Source organism: Neodiprion pinetum, chromosome 1, assembly GCF_021155775.2.
Source record: "Neodiprion pinetum isolate iyNeoPine1 chromosome 1, iyNeoPine1.2, whole genome shotgun sequence".
NCBI lineage: Eukaryota > Metazoa > Arthropoda > Insecta > Hymenoptera > Diprionidae > Neodiprion > Neodiprion pinetum.
The window spans coordinates 8,129,973-8,154,791 of record NC_060232.1 but is presented as its reverse complement, the minus strand read 5'-3'; the positions used below and the strand labels follow the sequence as shown (position 1 = coordinate 8,154,791).

Here is a 24,819-nt window from a genome sequence, read left to right as displayed (position 1 = left end):
GTCGCGTGCAATCCCCGTTTCTCATAACCCGTCGGAAAGTATTATATACGGTACAAGAAGCGTTTGCATACGTTTACTTATTTACTAACCGGTATATCAGCTATAGAGACTCGTAGAGAATTTAAATTACACCTCAGATTCGTTCGACTTGTGAGACAATTTTTTCTGCCTAATGAATCGATCGCTCGTATCCCGATGAAAAAATATCGATCTCGTCGATATACTTTTTTCTTATCACGTCACATGTAAAAAAAAAAGAAACATGAAACTCGCAAAATTGGCCAACAAGTTCATGTATGTACGGATTCAATTATCGTTCTGTAAGATACAAAGTAACAACAACAATTTCTGATATCGGGAATCCTTCAATTCTTGCGGTAATACATCGTACGGAGAAACACAATTTATCGATAGAAAAAAAAATTTTTTTTTTTTGTTACCAGTATATTTGTCGAACGGTATTCGCGCGACAAGAATTGTCCTGATCGTTGTTTTTTTCCCCCCTTTTGATTTTCACAAAAACTCAATACTCGCCACATCGCTACATTTCCCAGCAATATCAAGTTAATATTCCCATGCAGTCTTCTTACAAAAAAACAAACGATTGTCTCACGAGCCGACTGTGAGACTAATGCCAATTATTATATTCCTATGATAAAATACGTTGAGCAACCACCGTATAAATCATTACTCATCGATTTATTCTTACCCCTAATTTTCAGATTTACCCTTCTCATAAACAATCCGTATTACCTACACGAATCCCATGCTTACAAGCCTCCGCAACGAATTTCCACCCACGTAATTTTTGTCTCTCAATTTACTTCCGCCTACATAATTTTTACATCATATACGTAATCGTGTATCAACGATGCCTACGTGATCCTGATCATCCGTCCGTCTTCCCGGATGCGGGTGAAACAAAAAAAGGAAAAAATAGAGATAAAAACAAAGTAGAAGAAAATGAACACGATTAGAAAAAGGTTGAAATAAAAGTGTGTTTCACCGTTGCAACCTAAGGAGTACGTGAGCGGGTAATATGCCGATTTTTGGGTGCTCGTCGAGTTGACGTTACGGCTGGCCTGTTATAACATTACGCAAGATTGGACCGGTCGGCTGGGATCATAAACAACTGGTATCGGTGGGCAGAGACGAGGGCTTAGCTTCACCGATTTCGAAAGCCTTTCGAAGACTAACCGTTCGTTTTTATCCCCGCATTTAATATTTATAGTTCACGTGTGACGCGAAACGTCGTCTTCCTCAATCGACGAAAAGGTCACCCTACTTGATTAACATTTTCTCCCAGCTTTCTTGTGAAAATTTCTTCTAATATCTTTTTACGCATTCGAGCGGATCTGATTCGTTTCTCATTCAGGCATCGAATCTAGTAATTGTTTTTTCTTTTTTTTTTTTTTTTCAATAATGAAGTTGTGAAAGATCCGTGAAAAGTATAAAGTCTTTTATTATATAATTTTCATTGTGAAAAATTTCGCAATAATTCCTGTGGTTACAATGAAATTACGGTAAAATTGGCAGCCTTGCAGCGTCGCTCAAGCATCGTTAAAATTGGAAGCAAATGTGGTACAAGCAATTATACAATTTAACGTGATTATAGTTGGCAGTACTAAATTTTCTGCTAATTTAGAATGTGCGTAATATTCTACGTTTTCAATTCATCGCGAATGAGGTTCGAGAAAATAAAAGACCAAAAAAAACAAAAAACACAGCAACATATTATTTCTGGACTTTTTCGTTACATCTTCATTATCCAAAACCATACTCTCCGAATAATTGATGTAAAAAATTTGAAATGATAACGGATAATTCATAGAAACGAAATCTACTACTTTGAATTTTTTTCCCAAACGATAAAATCAATGCGAATACATAACAAATGAATTAAATGATTTGAAAAAAAGAAAATTGCAAAATCTCGTCTAGTTCGCTTGGGCCGATTATCCGAATGAATAAATAAATCATACCTACGTAAATAGCGGCAATACGCTTTTCACCGTTCTAGTTGATCTAAAGATTTTTTTTACCGACTGTCGGTGCATATGCAGCACCGACTTTCCTAGATCGGTTGCAAGGTCTCTTGTATTATAGCCCACATAGACGATCGGCGATCGATGAACGCGTTCACCGTCGATTCTAATACAGGCAGCTCCTGACCTACTTCTTTTTTTTCTCTTTATTCCGCGCCATTATTTGCTCCTGTTTTTCCATTTGTCTCGCGTAATTCACAACCGTTGCACCTGTGGATAATTGTCGTCACCTAGGCTATGCGGACGGTGTAGGTTTTCCCATATATTGCACAGAGTCTCTGACCAGACAAACGTGTCGGGTCGACCAAAATTACGAAACAATGACCGAGGAGATCTCGTTACATGCCGCCGACTGCACACAATTGCCCGAAGCCTCGTATAAATAATAATTGTCTTCGTTATGTAATTTCCAACCGTCTCATCGCGGCGTAAAGTTACAAACTCTTGCAGTCCGTCACGTGCACGAATACCCATCAATCCGGTTATCGAAGCGCGCTTCGGGATTTTTTTCAGAATAAAGAAGAAGAGCAATAAGATCAAAAGTTGAGGCCAGCAGCTGTCTATTTTCTAGTCACTTTTTCATCACGCCGCCATCAAGCTACATTTATAATGGACGTAACATGCCGGACACGTATTCCTGTATACATACCAATGCACAGCTCGTAAAGTACGAAACATATTTATTTTCTCAAATTCGTTTCATTTCATATTCAAGTGTTTACTTGCAACGGCGGTAAAAAATCACGAATATCTGTCGGCTGCGTCGTGTTTCCAAGATTTACGACGTAATTTCGTTACTTGTAATTGTTTAATCAGGCATTTTACGAGGTTGAAGTTGGTAACGTTAATTCAACGAAACATTGGTAAAGAAAAAAAAAAATTCTAATTCACAACTTCACTTGAGACATTTTTCGATTTCTTTTATGGTTCACTGAATTTCTAAACTATCCCAAAATTGTCAAGTAATAATTTTGCCCAAAAGTACATTGCGCTACGTTAATGATAAGAAATTGAATCTCACTGCATTTTACTGTGTGAAAAGAAAATTCTACTGAATTGAACCGCCGATCATCTCTCGATTGAAGAAACATTTACTAATTTGTGTGGCGATTTTCGATTAAATTGATTATTTTTTCACGATTAATCGGATTTAATCGATCATTTTTCCTCACAATGGGTTTTTGTTTTCTACTCCCACGAACGACGCAATGCAATATCAAGTTTGGTGATCAAAATGTCAATTATCATCATTGTCTTACTTACTAAGTACCTATTTGACACAACACGTGAAAAATGGATGAATATTTTCCCCTGAAATTGAAAAATCTCTTGAAAGAAGCTGTGAATTATAAAAATACTTTCTCGCTATTAAGACTGCATATTGAAATTTACCAAATTTTGGTTTCAAAACGATGCGAAATAATCGATTCATCAATTAATCTTTACCGATTCAATCGAGTCGTGTTCGATTATTTTTAGCCAGTGGCCGTCGATGGTAGTCCACGCGATTGACGAATTGCTTCGTTCGTATCCGTATTGCAGGCAGTAGTAAAACCGGCGTGGTATCAGCCAGTGGTGAAGTAAAGCGTGGGTCAGACACGAGCGAGTAGTAAGTATCGGTAAGAGTCAGACGCGTAGAGACGCGGATTTACAGCCCGAGGCAGAAGCGTGCAATCTTAGATGATTAACGCGTTTCTACAGATTGACAGACGATGATAAAACGTCCATGAAATTTGCGCTACCTTTAAATACTCGTGCTTCTCCTTATTGCGTTACACCGTATAAAACGCGCTCTGAAACTGGTGACTGGTCGAGCTCGTAGGAAAAAATTCACAATCAAGCTTCGTAAGAGTTTTAGTATATCTATGCATATAAAACGCGTAACCAATTTTATATCATTGATGCCATGTGCGGAGGATAATTTAAAAATTTTTAAGTTTTTTAAAGCAAAACAATTATCAGGAAGCATAATTTGATTTCAAAAGTTGGGGCCTCGTTTAGCAAAAGTTGTATCTTCTTTTAAAAAACAAATTGCATGACGTTTCCTGACCGAAAAGAAAGAGTTTCCGAACCAAGAATATTACATTTTCGAAAACTATCGCGCATTAATTTTCGGTGGGTTACAAAAATGCGAAAGACCGAAAAGTCGACGGGACAAAATCCCGAAAGTTAAGTTACCGACAATAAAAAATGTAAAAGAACCATAAATACGAAACGTTGTCTTTGAGAAAAATAAATATTGAAAACGCAAAAATGTACAAATAAATTTATACCGAAATTTTTTTTCGTTTCGGTATTTCGTCTTTTCGGGAGTCTGGTCCTTCTGCGTTTTGCGGATCGAAATTTTTCTCGTTCCAAACTATGATCGTCGACAACTAATTTTCTTAGTTTATTTTAATTACGGAACTTTAATTTTTCTACATTTTCACATTCCGTGCTATCTTCATTCGAAATGCCAATTGTTCTGAAAATACTTTTTCGAACAAAAGAGCGTTCGGTTGAATGAACTTTCGAAAACTTTTGAAAATCCCCATTTCAGTAAACTGATCATTCGTTATTTCAACATTCGTACCTCGAAAATTTCGGATTTTCGATCAGTCAACTTTTTGCTAATAATTCGAGATTTTTGTGACCCACAGTTATCCTTAAGGAATATATTGCGTATTATGTTCACCTTATTAATGACAAAGCAAATTTGAATCTTATTACTTGAATTCTAAATCAATAAAAAGAGATGAAAGCGAAACAAAAAAAAAAACGCACCATTATATAGGTAAAATAATTCACCTTCGTGACGGTGAAGTTTTTCGACTGTACGATTGCTCGTCTATTTGTTGTGTAATGTTTGTTTTACGTTTGATTTTTTTTTTTTTTTTTTTACTTCTCTTTATTTTTCAGAATGGGGCAAGGTCACGCGTACGAGGGGTTATCCCGGGGTCAAGAGCTGTCAGTTCGATGCAGACGCAGCAGCCAGGTTCTTTGCCCGAATTTCAGGTCGACCCTTACCGCCTTATTGACGATGATCTCAAGGACGTCTATGATGACATACGGCTGGTGAGCAACCTTTAACTTTCACCGACCGCCGTCGGATCCGCTATTTAACATTTGTACTACACGTACATACCTTTTTGTACAGTAAATAATGCCTGCGTGCATTAATGCAATTAATGTTCAAGAGTTATTTAAATTAATCGTTCTTAAACATCTTCCATATCCTGTCAACATCTCCATTCTATGGTATAACGTCCAATTGGTTCTAAATTCATAGTTTCTATTTTTTTTTTTTATGATTTTATTCACCTCAAGTTTCTAGTTTCTCCATCACTTTTCAAAACTAGTTAAATATACCTACTGAAAAAAATAACTTGTCCGTGCTGAGATTTAAAACTTCAATACAGTTAGCAATGAATAACAATAATTCGATTTTCGACGATAATGTAAAAATGATAACGTCCCAACGAACCGTCAGTTTTTAATGAAAATTGTATATATCGAGAAAACCTGGAAATGTCGATGCTCATGTCCAAAAATCATAACACATAAGAGAAACGAAAAAATGAATAACGACGTTGAAATTTTTGCGGTAAAATAACCGATCCCAGGGGAATAAAAACTGCAATTTTGATTTGACAAAACCGGAAAAATTCACAAGCAATATCTGATCTAATAATATTCTAATTCTTCAATTTTCATTTCCCAATTACCGAGTATCTGTTTATTGAAAAATTGAGACACTTTCACAAATATTTCATTACTCAACGATTAACGGTCACCGTGTTTGAATTTTGCAACATTTGCATTCTCTGACGCGGTTCCGGATTGCATTCTCATGTTTCTGTTTATTGAAAAATTGAGACACTTTCACAAATATTTCATTACTCAACGATTAACGGTCACCGTGTTTGAATTTTGCAACATTTGCATTCTCCGATGCGGTTGCGGATTGCATTCTCATGCGTATTCATACGGTGGCCATGGATACCCATACGGATGTGCAGCTCGCCGCGCTTTTAGTTCTCCTTCTTGCATTCTTAGCCATACGATGTATCGGTAATCCTCGTATTTTATCGTCACCGTTGCATTTAACAAGCGCGCGTTTGCGACATGTCTTCATTAAACATTTTACCCAAGCGAAAGCGAAGAAGCCGCGATGTGCGTTCGCGTCGTTTCACGGTCTGCATATCAGCAAAAAACTTTTACTCGAGTAACAATACATATATATACAAGTATAATAACGCGGTGGTCTCACAAGCCGCACGCGGTTTCTGTTCAATTTATTTCTCCTGCTCACAATCAGTTCAATTTATTATACCTTTGCCCGTTATATTCTCAGGTATGCAAGTCTCTCTTTTACAACTGTAAATACAGGTATACAACTTCTTTAGTATTGAATTACTTACGGAACGAAAGTCTTTTTTTTTTTGTATTCCTTTTTCTTCTTTTCTTTCCAGAAACAATTCAGTTTCAATTCAAAATGTACACAAGTAAAAATAAAATGTGAAAGAACCTGGTACTTCCCAATTTTTCCCGGTTCTTTCCTGAATTTACTGCGAGCAATGAATACGCTTTATTTTTCATTATACAATTAATTATATCGTAAAATCTTTAAAAAATGTTGTCAACATTCCCCCACGGCGAGTTATTTATTGGTTACGAAAACACTTCGAAAAACAAATTGTAGTGTAAGTTGAGCAAGTATCACGCGCAAGAAGTGAAATTGACAGTTTTCATTACCAAATTTGCTAAGTGACATCAGTAAGCGGATATTCCCCGATGGAAAAATTATTAATAAGTTAAAATATTTGTCCTTGGGTGGTCGTTTCTATTATAGTGACGTACACGCGGCGTGTTTAACTTTCCACCATGGTGAACGAAACGGTTTACCAGGAATGATTAATAACATATTTTTCCAAAATAATCTCGAATTCTTCAACCCCTCGCAACGTACAACAAAATTCCTCCCAGCGTTTCGAAACAATATGAAATTACACTTTATTTTCTCTCTTTTCATTTGCTACAATTTCGCGGGTTTCCGTTTCTCCTGATTTCATTCCGCAAGGCTAGACTTTCTTCTTTCTTTCAAATAAAAATCTCGTTAATTATTACATGCAGATGGAAAATTTCCGCTCGTTGTTATTGTATAAAATAAAAGTATCCATTAAATATTATACGGGCAACGGTAAAACCACGCGCGGTATTATTCCATATGATTGGCTTCTCTCCAGTATGTAACTTTCTGTCCGTACGTGTACCATGCGTCTGTAACATAAGGAACCACCTGTACAGGTACGCAACGCGTGTACGTCTACATATATATATGTATGTATATATGCGCTAGTACGCAGACATCAAGATGTGTGATTTGAATCCTAACGCCTCGTCGAGCGCCTGCCCAACGTACACTTTTTCATGCCGACTGAATAAATAAAACATGTAGTAACGGTGGCTGCGGCAGGTGGGTACGTCCTTCGCTAACGATAATCGCCTACTTACTTCAAAGCTAAAATTATTATCCAAATCATACCTCGTTTAGCGGCTCCTACGGAGAGTATACTAATCGCCGTAATCACGCGACTGAGAAAAATTTCGTTTGCTACGGTCGCTAGAAAATTCTAGTAAAATTGCTGAATTATCTTATTGTTGCAGCATCAAAACTCTGTTTCTTTAGTTTGCTATATTTTTTTCAATTGAAGGGGGGCTTAACCATCAATTTATTGTTGCAGTAAAAGTAATTTAACGCGATAATTACAAGAAGAAAATACAATAAGAATGACAATTTTCAGACAGAGCAACGAAACTCGTTATCATTTTTTACCCAGAATTCTATTTTCAGTTATGTAGTAAAAATTGAAAACAGTTAAGTAAAAATTTATCTCGTTGCAACGTGAAACTTGTTTTACAATAAAGTTGTGGAGCGTTTGAGTAGTCTTGAACGAAACTTCATCGCAACCCCTTTACTTGCATTTATATATTTACAACCGTACGTTCTTGCACTCCGACTGAGCATCTGGCTCTCGCCTCCAAGTGGGGCAGAAAAATTATCGTTAATAATACCCCTTGTGCACAATCACCTCCTTCACTACATGCACGATGTTGAGTAATCGGATGTATACGAGCGAAATTAAATTGTGGATACCGTTCAGACACGGGTTTTAATTTTTATAAAAATTCAATTCGTGAAGCTGCGTAACTAAAGTCGACATTTCATCAAATTTCCCTTCTTTTCATCATAATTAGAAGTAAGTCTACTTTTAGTGCGCAGATTCAAAGACTGGCTGATTATGATCCAGTTTCGAAATGAATCCGACTTCATACGCAAGCTTCGAATATATTTAGAAACAGGAGTTCAAAATTCTATATTAAATGTAAGAAAATGTTGGATAAGTGGAATAAAAGCTCCTGAATCAGTACCTGCACGATTGGATTTACAAAAATTGGGGATAATTAACATGAAGTTTGCATCGTGTTGCAGGAACTTGTCCGAAACACGTCACAGGAAGAATTGAAAACCATAGCAACATATTACTTCGACGGTCAAGGAAAAGCCCTGCGACCAATGGTGGCGATTCTTATGGCTAGGGCTATAAATTATCACAAGGAAAGAAGGTTCGTATAATTATCTCGACCGTAATACCTATAAACCAAAACCTCGACGCGTATATTTCTAATTCGTTGAATTATTTGTCTGTTGCTTGTTCGAAAATGAGGAACAGGAGGTAATGCAAAACCGGTGATTAAAATTCCGTGCAACCCGATGAAAAATATTCAACATTGTGAATGACAAATTTCTTTCCCCCCGACTCGTTTAGCGATCTCTTGGCATCGCAGCGACAAGTGGCGATGATCGCCGAGATGATACACAGCGCGTCTCTGATCCACGACGACGTGATCGACCAGTCAGATTTCAGGCGTGGAAAGCCCTCGGTGAACGTGTTGTGGAATCATAAAAAGGTAAGACGTGTAAGCCTGGAATTATCTCCCCTGTTCAGCATTCGTCAAAGTCGAACATTGTAGAAAATTCCGATCTGATGACGAAGGTATCGAACTTACTTCCAATCTGCGCACACCTGTCACCATTAATATATTTTGTACATGTAATAATGCCTGCCTGAATTACATATTCGATCGAAAAGTCTGAGGGGCAGAAGGAGCGCGTGCATACATATGGAATGCAGGTGGAAGGAGGTCAATTCGATTCGTGTCCGGCAACACTTTCTTGTGGATCCGGAAGTGTGCCGAGTGTCAAGTGACTCTCGAATTACGTACGTGATGACCGCGGCGTCTCTCTCGTTGCTTTTAGATACGTCATTCGCCGATCAATAGGCGAGTTTTCGAGGTTGAAGTTCCAAATTTGAAAAGCTCCAAAACCGCCTAATCCCGAATTATTTGATGGTGAAACTTGAAGTAAAGAAATCAAACTTTTACGAGTCCATAAAGTTTCGAATGTTCGGAAACCTGATGGCTCCAAGTTCCGAAAATTCAAATTACGATGTGGCAAAGTTCATTCCAAGAAATTCGAATAACACAAACTAAAATATTAACTATTTCATAGGTGGTATTATAATTACCACGTTCAAAACGACGAAAATAAGTGGTGTTTTTGATTTGATTATAATGGTTTGGGGTTGATTTCGAGCACCATAGAGATATCCAAAATTAAACTGAACAAAATTTAAATAATTCTCATTTCCAGTACGGATCAAAATAGATATTTGTACAAAGTATGATGCAACAAATGTTCGTCGTTAACTTTTGATTTAAACGGTCTGGTCGATTCGTCCTTGTGAATTCCACAACGCCAAACCGAAATTGACATTTTAATACAATCTTACAATTACAATCTTACAATTAATACAATCAAATTCTCCTTACAACATACCGGATTTCTTTCCTCTCCGTTATTTTTCACATTTCGCCACTTTGGTCGTTAAGCTACTCGTTACCTCAGCTACTCTTAGTTTCGTCTTTTTCAAATTACGCCAACTGCTGTGTAGCAGGATCAAGCGTGAGGCCGTTGCGTAACAAATTATCACATTTTGTGTACTGACCGCGTTCGTATTCGACAGTATGCGATGTTTGTTTCTTCCTTTTCTCGTTTACCATATTACTTTTGACGTTTTTAATGGTTTTCTTTTATTTTTAGTATCCCAAATCTATTTGTATCCGCTATCGGTAAGGATCGAAAGTGTTGCCGTCACTTTTACTTTCGTCTGTAACAAATTTGTTACCAAACATATTCGATGGGAAACGTTGCAGAATTATGAAATAATTTACATGTACGAGTATAGATGCAGATTATCAAATCTATCGATCACAAAAAAAAAAAAAAAAACACACACACACACACGCGCACATTCATCCATTCGTTGCAGTATCTTATGGATCGTGAAGCCCGTGGGTCTCGAGTCACCTTTGTCGTTCTAATTATAATTGAGAAGAATTAGACTCGCTACGGGTATCGTTAGAAAGTAAAAAGTATCAGAGGGATTCCCTGGCTTGTTTCCCAATTGTCTATTGCGATACCTTTGAATAGACCCCCAAGACTTCATCTCGTTTGAAAGTCATCCTCATAGAGAGTTGTTTCCTCCTCTTTATCCCGATTAAACGTACTCGCGATTCGTACCGTAAAACGTGCATAGATCAAGCGAAACTAGTTCGTTAATCCTAACTATCAGTTTTACGTCGATCTGTGCCGGATGACCAGCAAGTTTTCAGCTGACACGAATCAGTGGCAAAAGTTCAATGTCCACAACATTCCTGCACAGCACCTCGTACATAAGTATAAAACGTTCATTTTATGGATTGTAAATACATGTAATATGATCCGGTACATGGTTATTACTCCAGCTTGACTGGTTTCAACGTTCGCACGAATGATCACTTGTTAGTTATTCATTACAGCTCTTTCCCAATGTCTGAGTGTGTCTCCAAGCATGCGGCAGAAATTCGAGCAAGCACTCGATAATGAGACCTAGAAAAATCTACATCTGTACACGGATTTCACGTTGTATTTCGAGGCTTCGCCTGAAAAGTACGCGCGGAATACTTTTGCTCAACAACGCCCTGGCCAATCTAGGACATTGTAGAAAAAAAATGTCAGTGACACTTCACACCGATTTGTTGTAACTTAAGAGTGAAAGGACTTAGACGTTAATTGCTCTTCAAGGTTGAACGACCACTCAGTTGGCAATGATATATAGCTTAAGGTATTGGATAATTGTCGGTGTTTACACTCGACTCGGAGCCGAAGCTCGTGGATCGCACTTGCGATCGTTGATCGTCGATCATCCAAAATCGAAGCGCTGCACCGATCTCAATCGTTCGTTCGTTTGTAATTTATACACAATTAGATGCCGTCGATGATTCAGAGGCTTCGCTGTACCGTGTTTCCTTTTTTCTATTACACACTTCGCTCTCATTGAGCACAACGCACGTGCGCCTATCGATCCTGCAGTGATTCAATATTTCGTAATTAAAATGAGAATGTATACCATTGCCTTGCGACCCGTTGTAGTTCAACTTGATGCCAGTCGAGCAGTTTCACGCCGAATTTACCAACTGCTTTCTATACCATATCTGCACACTAATTTGCTCATCGTGTTACACGTTCAAGCTTCAAGACAAAATGTTTCTTCGTTCATTTTTCGCCCGATTTTTTCGCCATCCCGGATGCACATACCTTACAATCAGGATTAAAATTCAAAAAGTAGAAGGTACCGCAAGCACAGACCGTGCCTAACCTTCGGCTGTCACCCATCTCCTTTTTATCTAGTCTCCTCGACATATCCATATGTCCGTATATTCTCTTATAACTTCAGAACTACTTGACCGGTTTTCATCACGTTTTTTTCTATCGACATGTACAACGTCTGGTCAGATTTTAGATTATAATGCTTTACAATCGAAAATTTCAAGGTCCCAATGAGCTCTGCAAAAAAAAAAAAAAAAAAAAACCGCGATAGCATATATGGCTATGGCTACTACTTTTCTCGCAAGAAGCATTTGTAAATATTCGTCGACGGAGCCGCGGCGAGTTGCTATAATAGTAGATATGATGACATTACTCTCGTATTCTTTCGCGGTCAGTCTCGGAGTGTCACTTATAAAATTCTTGTTGGCAAATCGGGTTTCCTTTCACCGCGTGGTTCCTGCAGCAGATACCTGTATCAATATTGTACAATCCCCCGAACGCGCGGGTCTGAAAACCACCTGCTGCATGTATAACTACGAGTATGTCCACCTTCAAGAAACGCATAAATGTGCGACGAGAGGTGAAAAATAATGTTTATTATAATCGCAATTACTCATTGCTACTTGTTATATAAAATAGGTACTTAGTAAGTAAGTCAATTATAATAATTGATACTCTAATCACATATCGTTGGTGGGATTAAGAAACAAAAAACGATTATGAGGAAAAATAATCTAGTCGATCGATTAATCGAGTTTGAAAAATAGTCGATTATACTCGCATAATCGTAAAACCATAGTCGATTTAATTGAGATTCGATTATTTCTGGTCATTCTTAGTACGCTGCAAAGATACTATCTGTATAGTTTTTTAAACATTGTTGTAAACCGGTCTCCAATCATATGAATATTACGCACAGATATGTGTGTATGTGTACAGATGTCGAGTGAACAATGTGAACTACCGCATTGATCGCCGACCTTTGCGGTGAAACAACTATATTATTATACCTATATGCGTATCGCAATCGTTAATGCTGGACAAGACTATTCATTATAAGGTGTACCGATAAGCATGAGACATGATTGTTCTTTCATTATTTTATTGTCCCGGAACGCCCGTGTGTGCAAGAATCCTCGATTCCTTGTGATTTGAAAGAATGTATGCATGCATAGTATTCCAGTCAACGATTTCAAACAAAGGTTTCCCAAACTTTTGTGTCACATCTCACGAAGAACAAACATTTGTGAATGACGGTTCGCAAATTATCATCTTCGCCATTTATTTAGCACTTGACATTGAAAGGTCTATATTTGGTTGAGGAACACCTTAAAATTATTACGAAACGCGCGATATACGGTGACTGATGACTTACACAACGATTTGCAATAATCATTATTGTTCGTCAATGAAAGAAATTTGCGCTTCTTACACAACCTGGCGCGGTTAAAATATCCCATGAAAATTTTAACACGTATCAATTTGCCAATATTATAATACAGCTAACATTCCTGCCACATACTCGTCAAGCTGCAAACCCTCCCGATGCCACCTGTGATCCCCCCCCAACGACGGTGTTGGAGAAAGAGATATTCAGCCCAAGGATTCTCATCGTCGTTCGACTTGACGGATATCTTTGGATTATAATTCCTTCTTCATTAGGAAAAAAACAATGCAGACTTCGGTCCGTTGCCTCTGTCAAATCTAAAGTATTTTAGGACGCGTTTAATTCTGCTAGCTTTCCATTGTTGCAGAGTTCCGCGTTCGTAATACTGCCACGATTTCAGTAACACGTGTGTCCTGCATTTTAATGTGATGTCACCTTGCGTCTTTGTACAAACATTCTACGTGTCCTCTTCGCATTGACATGCACGGTCTTCGAAATTTTTGTAAATACTTCCTCGATTATTGCATGCATTATTATCTTGTCTCAAGTACGCTCGCCTCCTTCTTATATTTGCAATGTATGCATTTGCCATTTTTGAAGGTCCGTAATATTTACGCTTCGCTCCGAATACGAGTCCTTGCACCGTCATGCGTATTTGTATAATTTTGGTCAAATAACACAATCCTTAAATTGGGTATCGACGATATTTTCTACGTCACTTTATCAGCGCTATCCTTACTTCACCATATTTATCCTCGTCAATGATTCGTAACGTGAAACGATATAATACAGAGCGAGAGATAGTTCCTGAGGTGAAAAGTTCGTACCGCAAAAAGAATAAATTTGATTAAGTAAGAAAAGAGAAACAAAATAAATGATTAGAAGATGTGTAAACCTTAATGTTTAAAGATGAAGTAAAACGAGAAGGAACATTGTCTCGCCGTACTCATCAGCTTATAACGGCGATGGAATTTTATTAACATAATAACCACAAAACGGCTTTCACAAAATGCAAATCCATAGAGTTACACATAGTAAGACATTGTTTTTCGAACAGTTATTTTATAACTCTATGCAACAAACTAACCGTCCATTATTATCTCTGGATATTTATTTTTAAACACTCGTTTCCTTTTCCCTATTTTCCAGGTCACGATGGCCGGCGATTTTATTCTCGCAATTGCATCGATGATGATCGCAAGACTTCGCAACGACGATGTTACGCTCACCCTAAGCCAGGTAATTAGCGAATGACGCGATGACGAAACGCGACACGTATGTCAGCGGCTTAGAGATACTAAGTATACTACTCGTGCACTGCAGGTGCACGCGTAATTATATTAGAAAAAAGAAAGAAGCGATAAGTCAGATAAACTCGATTTGCTTTCTAACTTTGTATCTCTCGCTGATTTTTCAGGTCGTCACGGATTTGGTGCAAGGAGAATTCATGCAGCTCGGTTCTAAGGAAACCGAAAACGAAAGATTCGCACATTATCTGACTAAAACGTACAGGAAAACGGCCAGTCTTATCGCCAATTCCGCAAAAGCCGTAAGTACCGGAACAATCGATTCGTGTTTAATTAACCTTTGACTCCGAAACCTGGATCACTTTTGTCCGTGCCGATTTGGATTGTTCGATGCGCATCACACATTCAGTGCATTATATTTGCAATAAAGATATTGCAAATAATTATTTCACGTTTTTTTTTTTGTAGCACTGTAGCGACAAGTCCAAAGATGATATATAAATTTATGTAGATTATTTATAATAGATTAAGTTAGTGAAAAAAAAGCCGGACACTGATAATCCAAGTTTCGGGGTTAATTTAGAGGATCCCCTGATCGATTTCGACCATGACGCGACGTCTGTATCTCCAAATATCGAAGTCCACGTATCTCATACGCGAAAAATGGCTTATCAGCCTCGTTCTATAAACATATCTGAACAAAAACACTCCAAGACATTTACATTTAACGGAGAAATAAACAAATGGCATGAATCCTACGAATTTACTATTACAATTTGGTAGAATCTGTGCCATTTCTTTATTTCTGCGTTAAATGAAAAGGTATAAGAGTGTTTTTGTTCGGAATTGCGCATGGAGTAAGGCTGTTAAAGTCTATATGGAGATAAATCCGTCAACGTCGAAATCGACCAGGGCACCCTCATAAGGATCAATTGTTTGCGAGGCCTTTATTATTTATTATTCAATATTCGCACTTCGTTTCGCAGGTCGCAATGTTGGCCGGTGCCGACGATCATCTAGCGGACGTCGCTTTCCAGTACGGAAGAAACGTCGGTCTGGCTTTTCAGCTGGTCGACGATCTTCTAGATTTTGTATCATCGTCAGCAGCCATGGGAAAACCGACAGCGGCCGATTTAAAACTAGGACTTGCTACCGCGCCAGTTTTATTTGCTTGCGAACGGGTAAGAAAATGACATCAATAATGCGTGTGAAGAGAATATTTCAAAAAAAAAAAAAGATGAAGTGCGTAAAGTGAGTTTTGATAATGAGAAAGTATATTCATACATGCGTATTTTACATATTTCAGTATCCAGAATTGAATCCGATGATAATGCGACGTTTTCAAGAGCCCGGAGATGTCGAGAAGGCATTTGAATTTGTCCACAAATCGCAAGGTCTTGAGCAGACACGGTTTTTAGCAAAGAAACACTGCGTCGAGGCGGCTCGTCTGGCACAATCGTTAGCCGAAAGTCCTTATCAAAAAGGCTTACTGGTAGTAAGCGATTTCGTAATAAACCGAATGAAGTAGCCGAGGATTTAAATATATTAATAATGATAATAATAATAATAATAATAAATATTTGAGAGCAATTCGAGTACAAAGCTGCTGTCGTACTCCTCAGAGTCGCGACCTTAAAGGTGATCCTTGGGCAGGTAATCCGATTCGGATTAATCGACCCCGATCCTGCACCCCCCCCCCCCCCTCCCTTTTCATCCAAAAAGGAAGGCAATAAAAAACTGTGCAAAGCGAAAAAGTCTCTCTCCGGGTCGATGACACATGTACCGAGGGAAGAGAGATCAACAGGACTAAGTAAACATTTGTGCGCATCTGTGAATCGTCGAATGTATGTTCATGCATGCTACTACACGTTGTGTGAAAATGTGTTTTAGAGTGAATGTTGTATTTTTTTCTGTTTTTTTTCTTTTTTCTTGTAATATACCGACGAGTTCAAAACGTGCATTGATTTTCTTAATAATTTACGTCGAATGTAACACGGAGGCTTTTATTATATCAGGGTTGTGCGAGAAAATCACTTCGTACTGTTCGATCGGGTAAAAGTCAAAGCTACAAGACACTGTTTCATATCTTAGAGTTGAACCAGATCAAAGAAAGAATAAAAGTCACAGAGTTATGCTTAGTGTGATGCTGTTTTGAAACCATTTTGAAACAGTTCAGAAAACGAACTTAAACCGTTGAGATATTTCTGTTTTGGCACATAAATGTATCTTATTTGGATATTCTTACACATAATTTCATCAGTTTTCACTGGAATTTATGTTTGTGTTTTATGACAGCAAATTTTGCTCTGATTCGACGTATTTCACTGATTTTTACTTTTTTCATCGACAGTATTACACAAGATTATTAAAACTGTTATAATGAAACTCTAATTAAATAATACCACTTCTCAAGGTTCAGATTTTAGACAAACCGAGCGTTGAAGACACGTATTGAGAAATTAATGACGAAGCTCGTCGGTAGGAATTTTCAAAGATATTATGTTAAAATATATGTAATATGTATAAATATCTGTATGTATGTATTATGTAGAATTCGTGGTAGTGCCAAGCGATTGAAGTATTATTCAGTTTTGTTTTTTTCGTCATTCTTTCGAATAAATTTTTTAAGTACGTATTGTAATCTGATCAACATAAAAAATGAGATAAAATATTCAATCGAGATAAAAATAAAGACACAAAAAAAGTAAAACACATACAAATAGTTAGTAAAATGAATATTAAATCTATAATATATCGATAAAGCTACCACGATAAATCTGAATCGTATGCCCAAGTGCCTGATTCGATTTTTATAATTTCATTTATGAAAACAAATGAATCTTATGAATGTTGATTAATTATTAAAATAAATGAATAAATAAATAATAATGATAATTATTACTATTATTATTATTGAATAGAGCACCAGCGGAACTTATAGTCCACCGCGATTCGGGTAGTGCGAGCATTACCTTATTTTTTATTATTGAACATATCGTTAGCCACACACCTGTAAATATTCTTATATAATGCTTAGAGTAGCACATTATAGAAACATTATATACAAATGTATAATAATATATTAAGATCATGCAAAGCTATCGGATTTTCTTTTACAAATTTCACATGCATCAAGAAATTTGTGCGGCTGCCTTCGGACTGTTACAACGCCATGGCTAAAACGAGATATCAATATGAACCGAGTATTTATTCTTGAGCTCAACGGTTTGATTTTTTTTACTTGAATTTTATTTCCATGTCCTCAACGTTTTTACTTGCCTTATGATACGAGTTGAAATACTCTCAAAATTATTAAACAAAAGCTGTCTTTCTTTTCCGTACGCCGAGGTGAATAATCAACCGGAACAATTAAACTTAGTTTAGTTTAGAAGAATAAAGACATTCAGTATTGTTGCCAACAGTCCATTACAATTTAAGCATCGAGTAAATTTCAGCAACAAGGCCCAGCTTAATCTTTTCAACCCAATTTAAAGCTGTCAAGATTCATATGCCGATTTTGTTTCCTTCATTTATACAAATTTGAAACACTGTTTAAGTTTAAACTTACAAGCTTGGTAATAATTGTACATCGGGTAAGTGATGTTCAGAGAGTAGAAATTGGGCGTATGAAAAATGAATGTACATGGAAGAGAATTGAAGAAAAATATATATTATACATAATATAATGTATATAAATATAAATATTATATACATATATATATATATATATATATGTATATATTTTTTCGCCTGCACAAAGGAACATAATGTAATGTAATATTCTGAATAAATATCTAATAATGGAGTTGATCAGATGCTGGACACAAAAAAACTGCTCAAATCTAACTTATATTAATGATATAGGTTAATATTGTACGTGCGTCCAAATACGTGTAAATATGTATAATATACATATATGTATACACATAGGAATATATATATTATACATATTTTATATATTTAAACACGTATATAGTTACATGCACCGTGCGTGCGTGTGTAAAGTAATATAATATTATATTATAATTATTATTATTATTCGAATAATAACAAAGTAAGCAAAATGTAATTATGATCAAATGTAGATTAATCAATTGTTCTTAGCTAAAGTATTTAGACGTGTATATGGAGCAGAGGTATAACCGAATTTTAATAAAATAAAAAACAAAACAAATTTTCTCAAGCAAATCATGAATGGTAACGAACATACCTCCATCTACACAAATCAGGAAACGAGTAATCGACGGAGAGTATTAATTGTTCAGGGTCAATTATACTTCTTAAAACTTATATTCGACTCTACTCGGAGAAAAAACGAAGAGATTTGACCAAGTTTTCTTGGTATTTCTTAAAGCTGTCTGATATTACGCCAGTATATGAAATTTACAACTCGATAGATAAAGCAGTGGCCCCCCCCCGTGCTGTTCTGTGGAAAATTATTAAAAAGTGGATTTAAATTTTAGATTGTTACTCCGTATATGCGTATAATTAGGTGCTGATATTGTAATTCTTTCAATTTAAGTCTGATCGGTATAATAAATTGTGTCATTGATGATTAACACAAATTTGAAGCGGCAAGATGCAGAGATATTATTAAACGTATAATTGGATTTTAATTTGCACGGTAGAAAAAATCATTCAAAAATCATTGTGTGAAAGTGTGCTTGACATGTATGTTGATGATTGTAATTTGCGAGTGGTATCTATTTACGTATTTTTTTTTTTTTCCTTTGTAATCTTCATTTCACGAAGTATAATTTGATAGAATAATGAAAATGTAAATACTACTCGAATTACCTAATATTTTTCACAATATGTTGTTCGATTTAGCTATACTGACAAGTACATAAGAATTGGTTCGATCGAAGCTGAAAATGAACTAAAGAGTTTCTAAACTAATTACTGACATTGAATTGACATTGTAGTCGTGTATATATGGGTAGTCAACAATTAAGCGTAACCTGGCACGAAAGCTAGCAAACCCCCATTTTTTTTGTTTTTTTTTTTTGGTTTTGGGTTTTCCTTTTTTTTTTCGTATACTGACAATTATTAAGATGTGAATAAAACAAAATATTATAATTATTGTGTTGGGAAATTGAATCAACGTTGTATAATTATTAACTTCTTTATAATATAAACACTAAAAGAAAACATTGGTCGTCTTTTCATTTTCTTTTTTTTTTTTTCTTGTCAACTTTATCAATTTGAAGAAAAAATCAATATCCTTTATTGTTTCATTACAATCGTCATCCATGTGCTCAAACTATGAATACTACAGTTGCACAGTTAATGAAATTTCACTAGTTGAGGATCTTCAATTTTACTTTTACCATAACTATCACTCCCATACTGTAAAATAAAATAATCAGAAACTGTTCGCCTTTTCTACATCGCCTTTAGTTTAGAAATGAATATCACTCTCATTTAATTACTAACGGGGCCTCTATTAAAATCTTCTTCGCAGCGTTTTTCAATACGCATGCAATATAATACGATATACTCAACAGTTTGACTTCTTTTATTTTAAACCTAACACTGATCTTTGCAGTAATATTCTAATTCCCGATTGCAAGAAAAGAATCGCTGTTAAATCAATTTCGATTTATTCCTTTTAAAGATGGTATTTAAGTTGACTAACATTTAAAAATACTGGAGAAAAAGCGAAATTTCACTTCACATTCCCAATAGCAGTGTTTTCTCAACATCTCTAAACCAACTTATTGAATGAAACTGGATGAAATTATTGATTACGTCATTATTTCCACGCATCTCCTTTTCAGGAGAATAATTCTCTTCGTATATGTAACTTTGAAACAAGTGTCAATTCGAACATTGAATTTGAATGAGTTAATTAAAAAAATACAATCCAGTGGAAATAAAATCGAAATTAGAAACAAAGTTTGTATCGCAAAGCAGAAAATTTATGAAAAAAACATTTTTTTTCGTAATTCAAATCTACATATTTACAATACTATGATATCTTGAGACATCACATAACATTTGGGATTGTTTTATCCTTAAACTTAGGATCATGAAATATTTCGATTTTATTTTCGACCACGAGGACTATTTCAATTCGAGCACTTTCAATTAGAGGATTTTATTACAGAGACAATTTAGTCGTCAATGCATAATGCACAAGAATAGAATTCTAATCTGAAACGTGAATTACTTTCCAGCTAAATGATTGAATAACGAATTTAAATGAAACTTGTAATTCATAGGATTCTATTATTCAATGATTCTGAAGCAGTATTCCAACCAACCATTAAATCCCCCGAAGGTAATACATTTTGTCATTAAAACTTATAAAGATCATTGAAAGATGTTTTAATCTTAATAAACGATTTTATTATACAAATATATTATTTAATTTGAACTGCAAAAAGCATCATTATAACGTCAATTCAACATTATCAATTATCAGACAGTCGGTTTTAACATTGTGCGAATCTGTTGTAGATATCGCTAATTGCTGTATTTTTCTTTTTTTTTTGCTTTTACGAACATTATTCGTCAAAATTCGAATGACAAAGAAAAAAATTCTTGCATCACTTTGGATCTGTTCAGAGCGATACGATATTGTGCTAAGTTTACTTATTTCACAGATATTAAGAGTAATGTTATTACAAAAACTTAAACTACTACATTACAGTTACTTATCGCTATCAACCATACGACTATTATTATAGCAAATTGTCATAACAATATGTATAACCCAATAAAGTTATGCTGTTATTATATGGGTTCAATAAAAATAACGTAATATTACAGATGATATTTGAAAAATAGAGTGTAGCTCACGGTTTTCGAATTATATGGGAAAAAAATAGATTGTCATTTCTTCCACCTTGATGTTATAAATCTATCTTGAAATCCAACAGTATGAAACCCCTAATGTTTTCCATACAAAAATTACTCTAGCTGGAGAATCGAAGAGTTTATTTTCCTTTCACAAAAGTGTAAGGTAAAATGATTAATTGTTAGAACACTGAAGTCAAAGAACAAAAGGACGAGAAAACTTGTTCATTTTAGTTTGAAAAAAATATATGATGACGCGTTTATAGTAGCATCTAGAAACTATAGTTTTGAATGACTATCTAGACGTGTGGAGTAGGCAATAAGACTAAAAGTGCAGATTTTGTTTCAAGGAGCCTTATTTAAATAAAAATTTAAAAGTAATTGTAATGAACACACGTGTGTTTTGATAACAGTTCTACAAGACATGAGGTTGATCTTCATATTATAACGTCAATGCAAATAAATATGAACATGAAACTCAATTATTTCAACTATTATCAAAGGTTTATGGGGAATGGCAGGAAAAGTAAATCATTACTCGAATAAAAAATGTTACATCTTCATTTTTCAGCCATTTCATAAGCCTTGAATGGTTGACATAACTCAACTTTTCTGCTGTACACCGTTTACATGAATGTAATACTGTCTTTCCTTAGTACCAATTCATGCTGAACAATAATTTTAATAGCAGTGGCGATGCGTTTGGTGGAAAATGAAAACTATCGAAGGTTTGAGAAAAAATAATATTAAGAAGAACATAAATCACAAAGGAATACAAATACTTCTTATATTCATACAACAATGATCACAATCTGAATGACAATTACTCCAATGTCATTGAAGTTATTGATCAATATATTACGTGCGTAACATTAGAATTACATTGCGAAGTAACTGCCTCTTCAAGCGTACAGTCAAGCTTTCGATAATTCGCTGTATTTGGTCTTCTTCTACCACGCCCTCGGGATTTTCGACCCTCAAATAGTAGTGCCATTATCTAATAAATAGTATGTGAAAAATTATGGTTCAATAAATTTTTGTATGTTATTTTACAGAAATATTTCGTCTTTTCCATACCTTCTGCTTCTTATGGTACGCTATGTAGCAAATAAGGCATGTTACGGATATCACCATGAAATAAGTAAAGAAGTGCTGAGGCGGATCCATCGTACTTGCTGGTGGAGGTTTTGGTACATTATTGCCGATTCCTAAGGAATTAATCAATATTTGAACAAACCTTAATCGCGATACGATGTTTACGATTTTACAAAGAAAGTTTGAACATTTTCATAACTGCTCAGTTGACAATCAAAGATTAAACAGTAGAAGTATTCTATCGTAGATGTACTGTAACATATTTCAAATGTAATTCAGAAAATTAAACAGTTGCGTTTGCACAGATGTCTACCAGAGTGAGTATACAATTTATGAAAAAAACTATCTAAGAATATCTGTAATGAACAAGAGGAAACCCGCGAAACTACGGAAATAAATAATTTGGTAAGAAAATATTACACAAAAAAAACTACTATAATAACGATGTTGAAGATATAAACAAAATCAAACAAAGTTGGGTCTGATGAAATCTTGACTAAAAATTGCAATCATCCTTACGAAAGGAAATAACAGACTTATAGTCATCAAAGTTAAGTAAAGAAATGATAAAAAGAGAATCAAAGTTACTGAAAAAAGTGATTTAAGATACCTATTATGGTAAACTTTATCAGAAACTGTAGTGTACTAGTTATTAGAGTTTAAAAGAAACACTTGATTACATTAGTATTATCAGAAATGAAGTTGAAATTTGAAGTATCAGGTAAAGCATCATTTTATGGAAAAAGAATGAATTAAACACGTTGACCAGGCAACCTGACCTTGCTCAATATCCTTGTCAACAAAAGATGATGAGCCATCTGTTTTAGTTCTCTCTGCGACTGGATTCTCAATTCCATCATTTCCATCATTGGAAACATCGTCACGAACTGCTTCAAGTTCAGGACTTAGTGGTTCCTCATTTCTTTGAGAAGCCTTGCCTGAATTTTCTATTTTATCAGTATCGTGAGGCGCAGCTAGTTTTATTTTTGCAGTAGTAGAAACTTTTACAGATGGTGGTGTAATTGGTACAGTTTTATTCATTTTTTCATTCGAATTTAGATGAGCAACTGCATCAGTTTTAACGTCGTTAGTGCTCGAAGAATGTGATAAGTTCTCGTTTGGAGGATGTATTTGGTCAATTGGTGCATCTTTAACACCGGCTTTGCTTTCATTTGTTTCTTCGATTTCTTGTTCTTCGTGTTGAGCTTCATTATTTTCTGATTTCTTTGTATCTGACACAGAATTATTTCCTATGTTTTGAGTACCAGTCGGCAGAAGTTCTTGGCTTAGATGATTCTCTTGTTGATTTGGACCTTTGACAGTTTTTTCAAATCTGGAACCACTATTATGACCAGGAGGTTGAGCTGGTTTGACATTATCATTGCTGGAGCTGGGTGAATTTGTCGACTCAGTTAATATCGCAGTTTTCAACGCCTCATTGCTACCTCTTGGCATAGGTGTTGTACTGCCGACAAGGATTCGATTCACCCATAATAAGATGGGACATACTGGTTTAACAGTTACCGTAAGATTGGCGCTAGAACAGAGCCTATCACACTTCAAATTCAATGTTTGGTTGAGTAACGTAAAATTGGGTATTGAGTCTATATTTTTTCCACCGTAGTTCATAATTTTCTCATAACCGGAGTTCGACAAGGTACTCAACAGAGCAGTACATATCTCATTCTCTTTCGACGGCTGCTTCGCTACTTTTTTTAATTCCTCAAGAATGTAAGATTTTGTTAGGTTGGTTTCGTAACTTTTATTTAACTGAGAATGAAACTCGCAAAATTTAATTACAGCATAACGAATACCTGTGCATAAGTAAATCAGTTCACTTTTGTCATCATTCAATGGAGGTAGCGACGAAGGTATTACCGACGTACCGCAATATTTTTCGTACTCTGGTGCAAAAAATACAGCTTTCAGATTACAGTTTGATTGTTCTAATGTTACTCTGTTTTCCCCGTACGATACGCCGTAAATTGTGGTTAAGCAGAGGTAAATAAAGGGCACGTAATTCATTCTGTCCACAGTTGATTTCATAATAATAATTCCTTTTTGCCTTCTGCAAATAGCCGGTTGCATTATATGTGCCTCATAATATCACAAAAATTATTTCCGTCGGCTTTTAAAATAATACGAGCTGTCATCAGCTTATCACGCTAGTATTTACTGTATTTCCACCAGACGTCAGTGCCAGACACCAGTCTCATCCCATCGCATACGTGATCGCTACAAGAGTATACGTACGCACCACGGACTATGTCATATATCTAGTATAGAGATATTGTTCTATATACGGAGCATGATCGAAACAGCGACGAGTCTACTCTTCAGCCAAGCTAGATGGCGCTAGTGCCGGTAGTACTAAAATATAGAGATGTGTCGATAATACAGAGCATGCTTACCGTAGTGAAGTCCCACTATACTAATCGAAACTGAACAAATCACAAACATTAACAATTGACGTTGTTATGGCTCTAATTATAACCCTACTGTAACCGCCCGGCGTGGGGGGTGCGTTGAAAGACGTTCATATTACTATTATAT

General features: G+C 35.7%; 2 protein-coding genes across 4 annotated transcripts in view; one reads left to right on the top strand and one right to left on the bottom strand.

Moving 5' to 3' along the window:
- qless (decaprenyl diphosphate synthase subunit 1 qless) overlaps positions 1-17,265 on the top strand; it is a 54,307-nt gene extending 37,042 nt beyond the window's left edge. For 2 of the 3 annotated variants that reach the window (XM_046608871.2, XM_069136917.1), the window contains 7 exons: positions 4,944-5,099; positions 8,518-8,651; positions 8,855-8,996; positions 14,273-14,362; positions 14,541-14,672; positions 15,357-15,551; positions 15,677-17,265. In XM_046608871.2, the coding sequence (XP_046464827.1) occupies positions 4,944-5,099; positions 8,518-8,651; positions 8,855-8,996; positions 14,273-14,362; positions 14,541-14,672; positions 15,357-15,551; positions 15,677-15,898 (1,071 nt within the window). In that variant the 3' untranslated portion in view covers positions 15,899-17,265. The remainder of the gene's footprint in view (positions 1-4,943; positions 5,100-8,517; positions 8,652-8,854; positions 8,997-14,272; positions 14,363-14,540; positions 14,673-15,356; positions 15,552-15,676) is intronic. The other variant, XM_069136918.1, reaches the window with a different exon arrangement.
- Positions 16,721-24,509, bottom strand: LOC124210662 (trans-Golgi network integral membrane protein 2). Its single transcript, XM_046608858.2, has 3 exons — positions 23,046-24,509; positions 22,249-22,379; positions 16,721-22,168 (listed from the first exon to the last, which is right to left on the bottom strand). The coding sequence occupies exons 1-3, from the start codon at positions 24,352-24,354 to the stop codon at positions 22,022-22,024; spliced, it is 1,587 nt and encodes a 528-aa protein (XP_046464814.1). The 5' UTR covers positions 24,355-24,509; the 3' UTR covers positions 16,721-22,021.
- Between the last annotated feature and the right edge of the window lie 310 nt (positions 24,510-24,819).

Excerpts from the sequence above, each read along its gene's own strand:
- LOC124210662 (XM_046608858.2), bottom strand. The coding sequence starts at position 24,354 with ATGCAACCGGCTATTTGCAGAAGGCAAAAAGGAATTATTATTATGAAA. Across the intron at positions 22,380-23,045 it reads TGACAAGGATATTGAGCAAG|GAATCGGCAATAATGTACCA; the intron begins GTCAGGTTGCCT and ends TTAATTCCTTAG. Across the intron at positions 22,169-22,248 it reads CGTACCATAAGAAGCAGAAG|ATAATGGCACTACTATTTGA; the intron begins GTATGGAAAAGA and ends ACTATTTATTAG.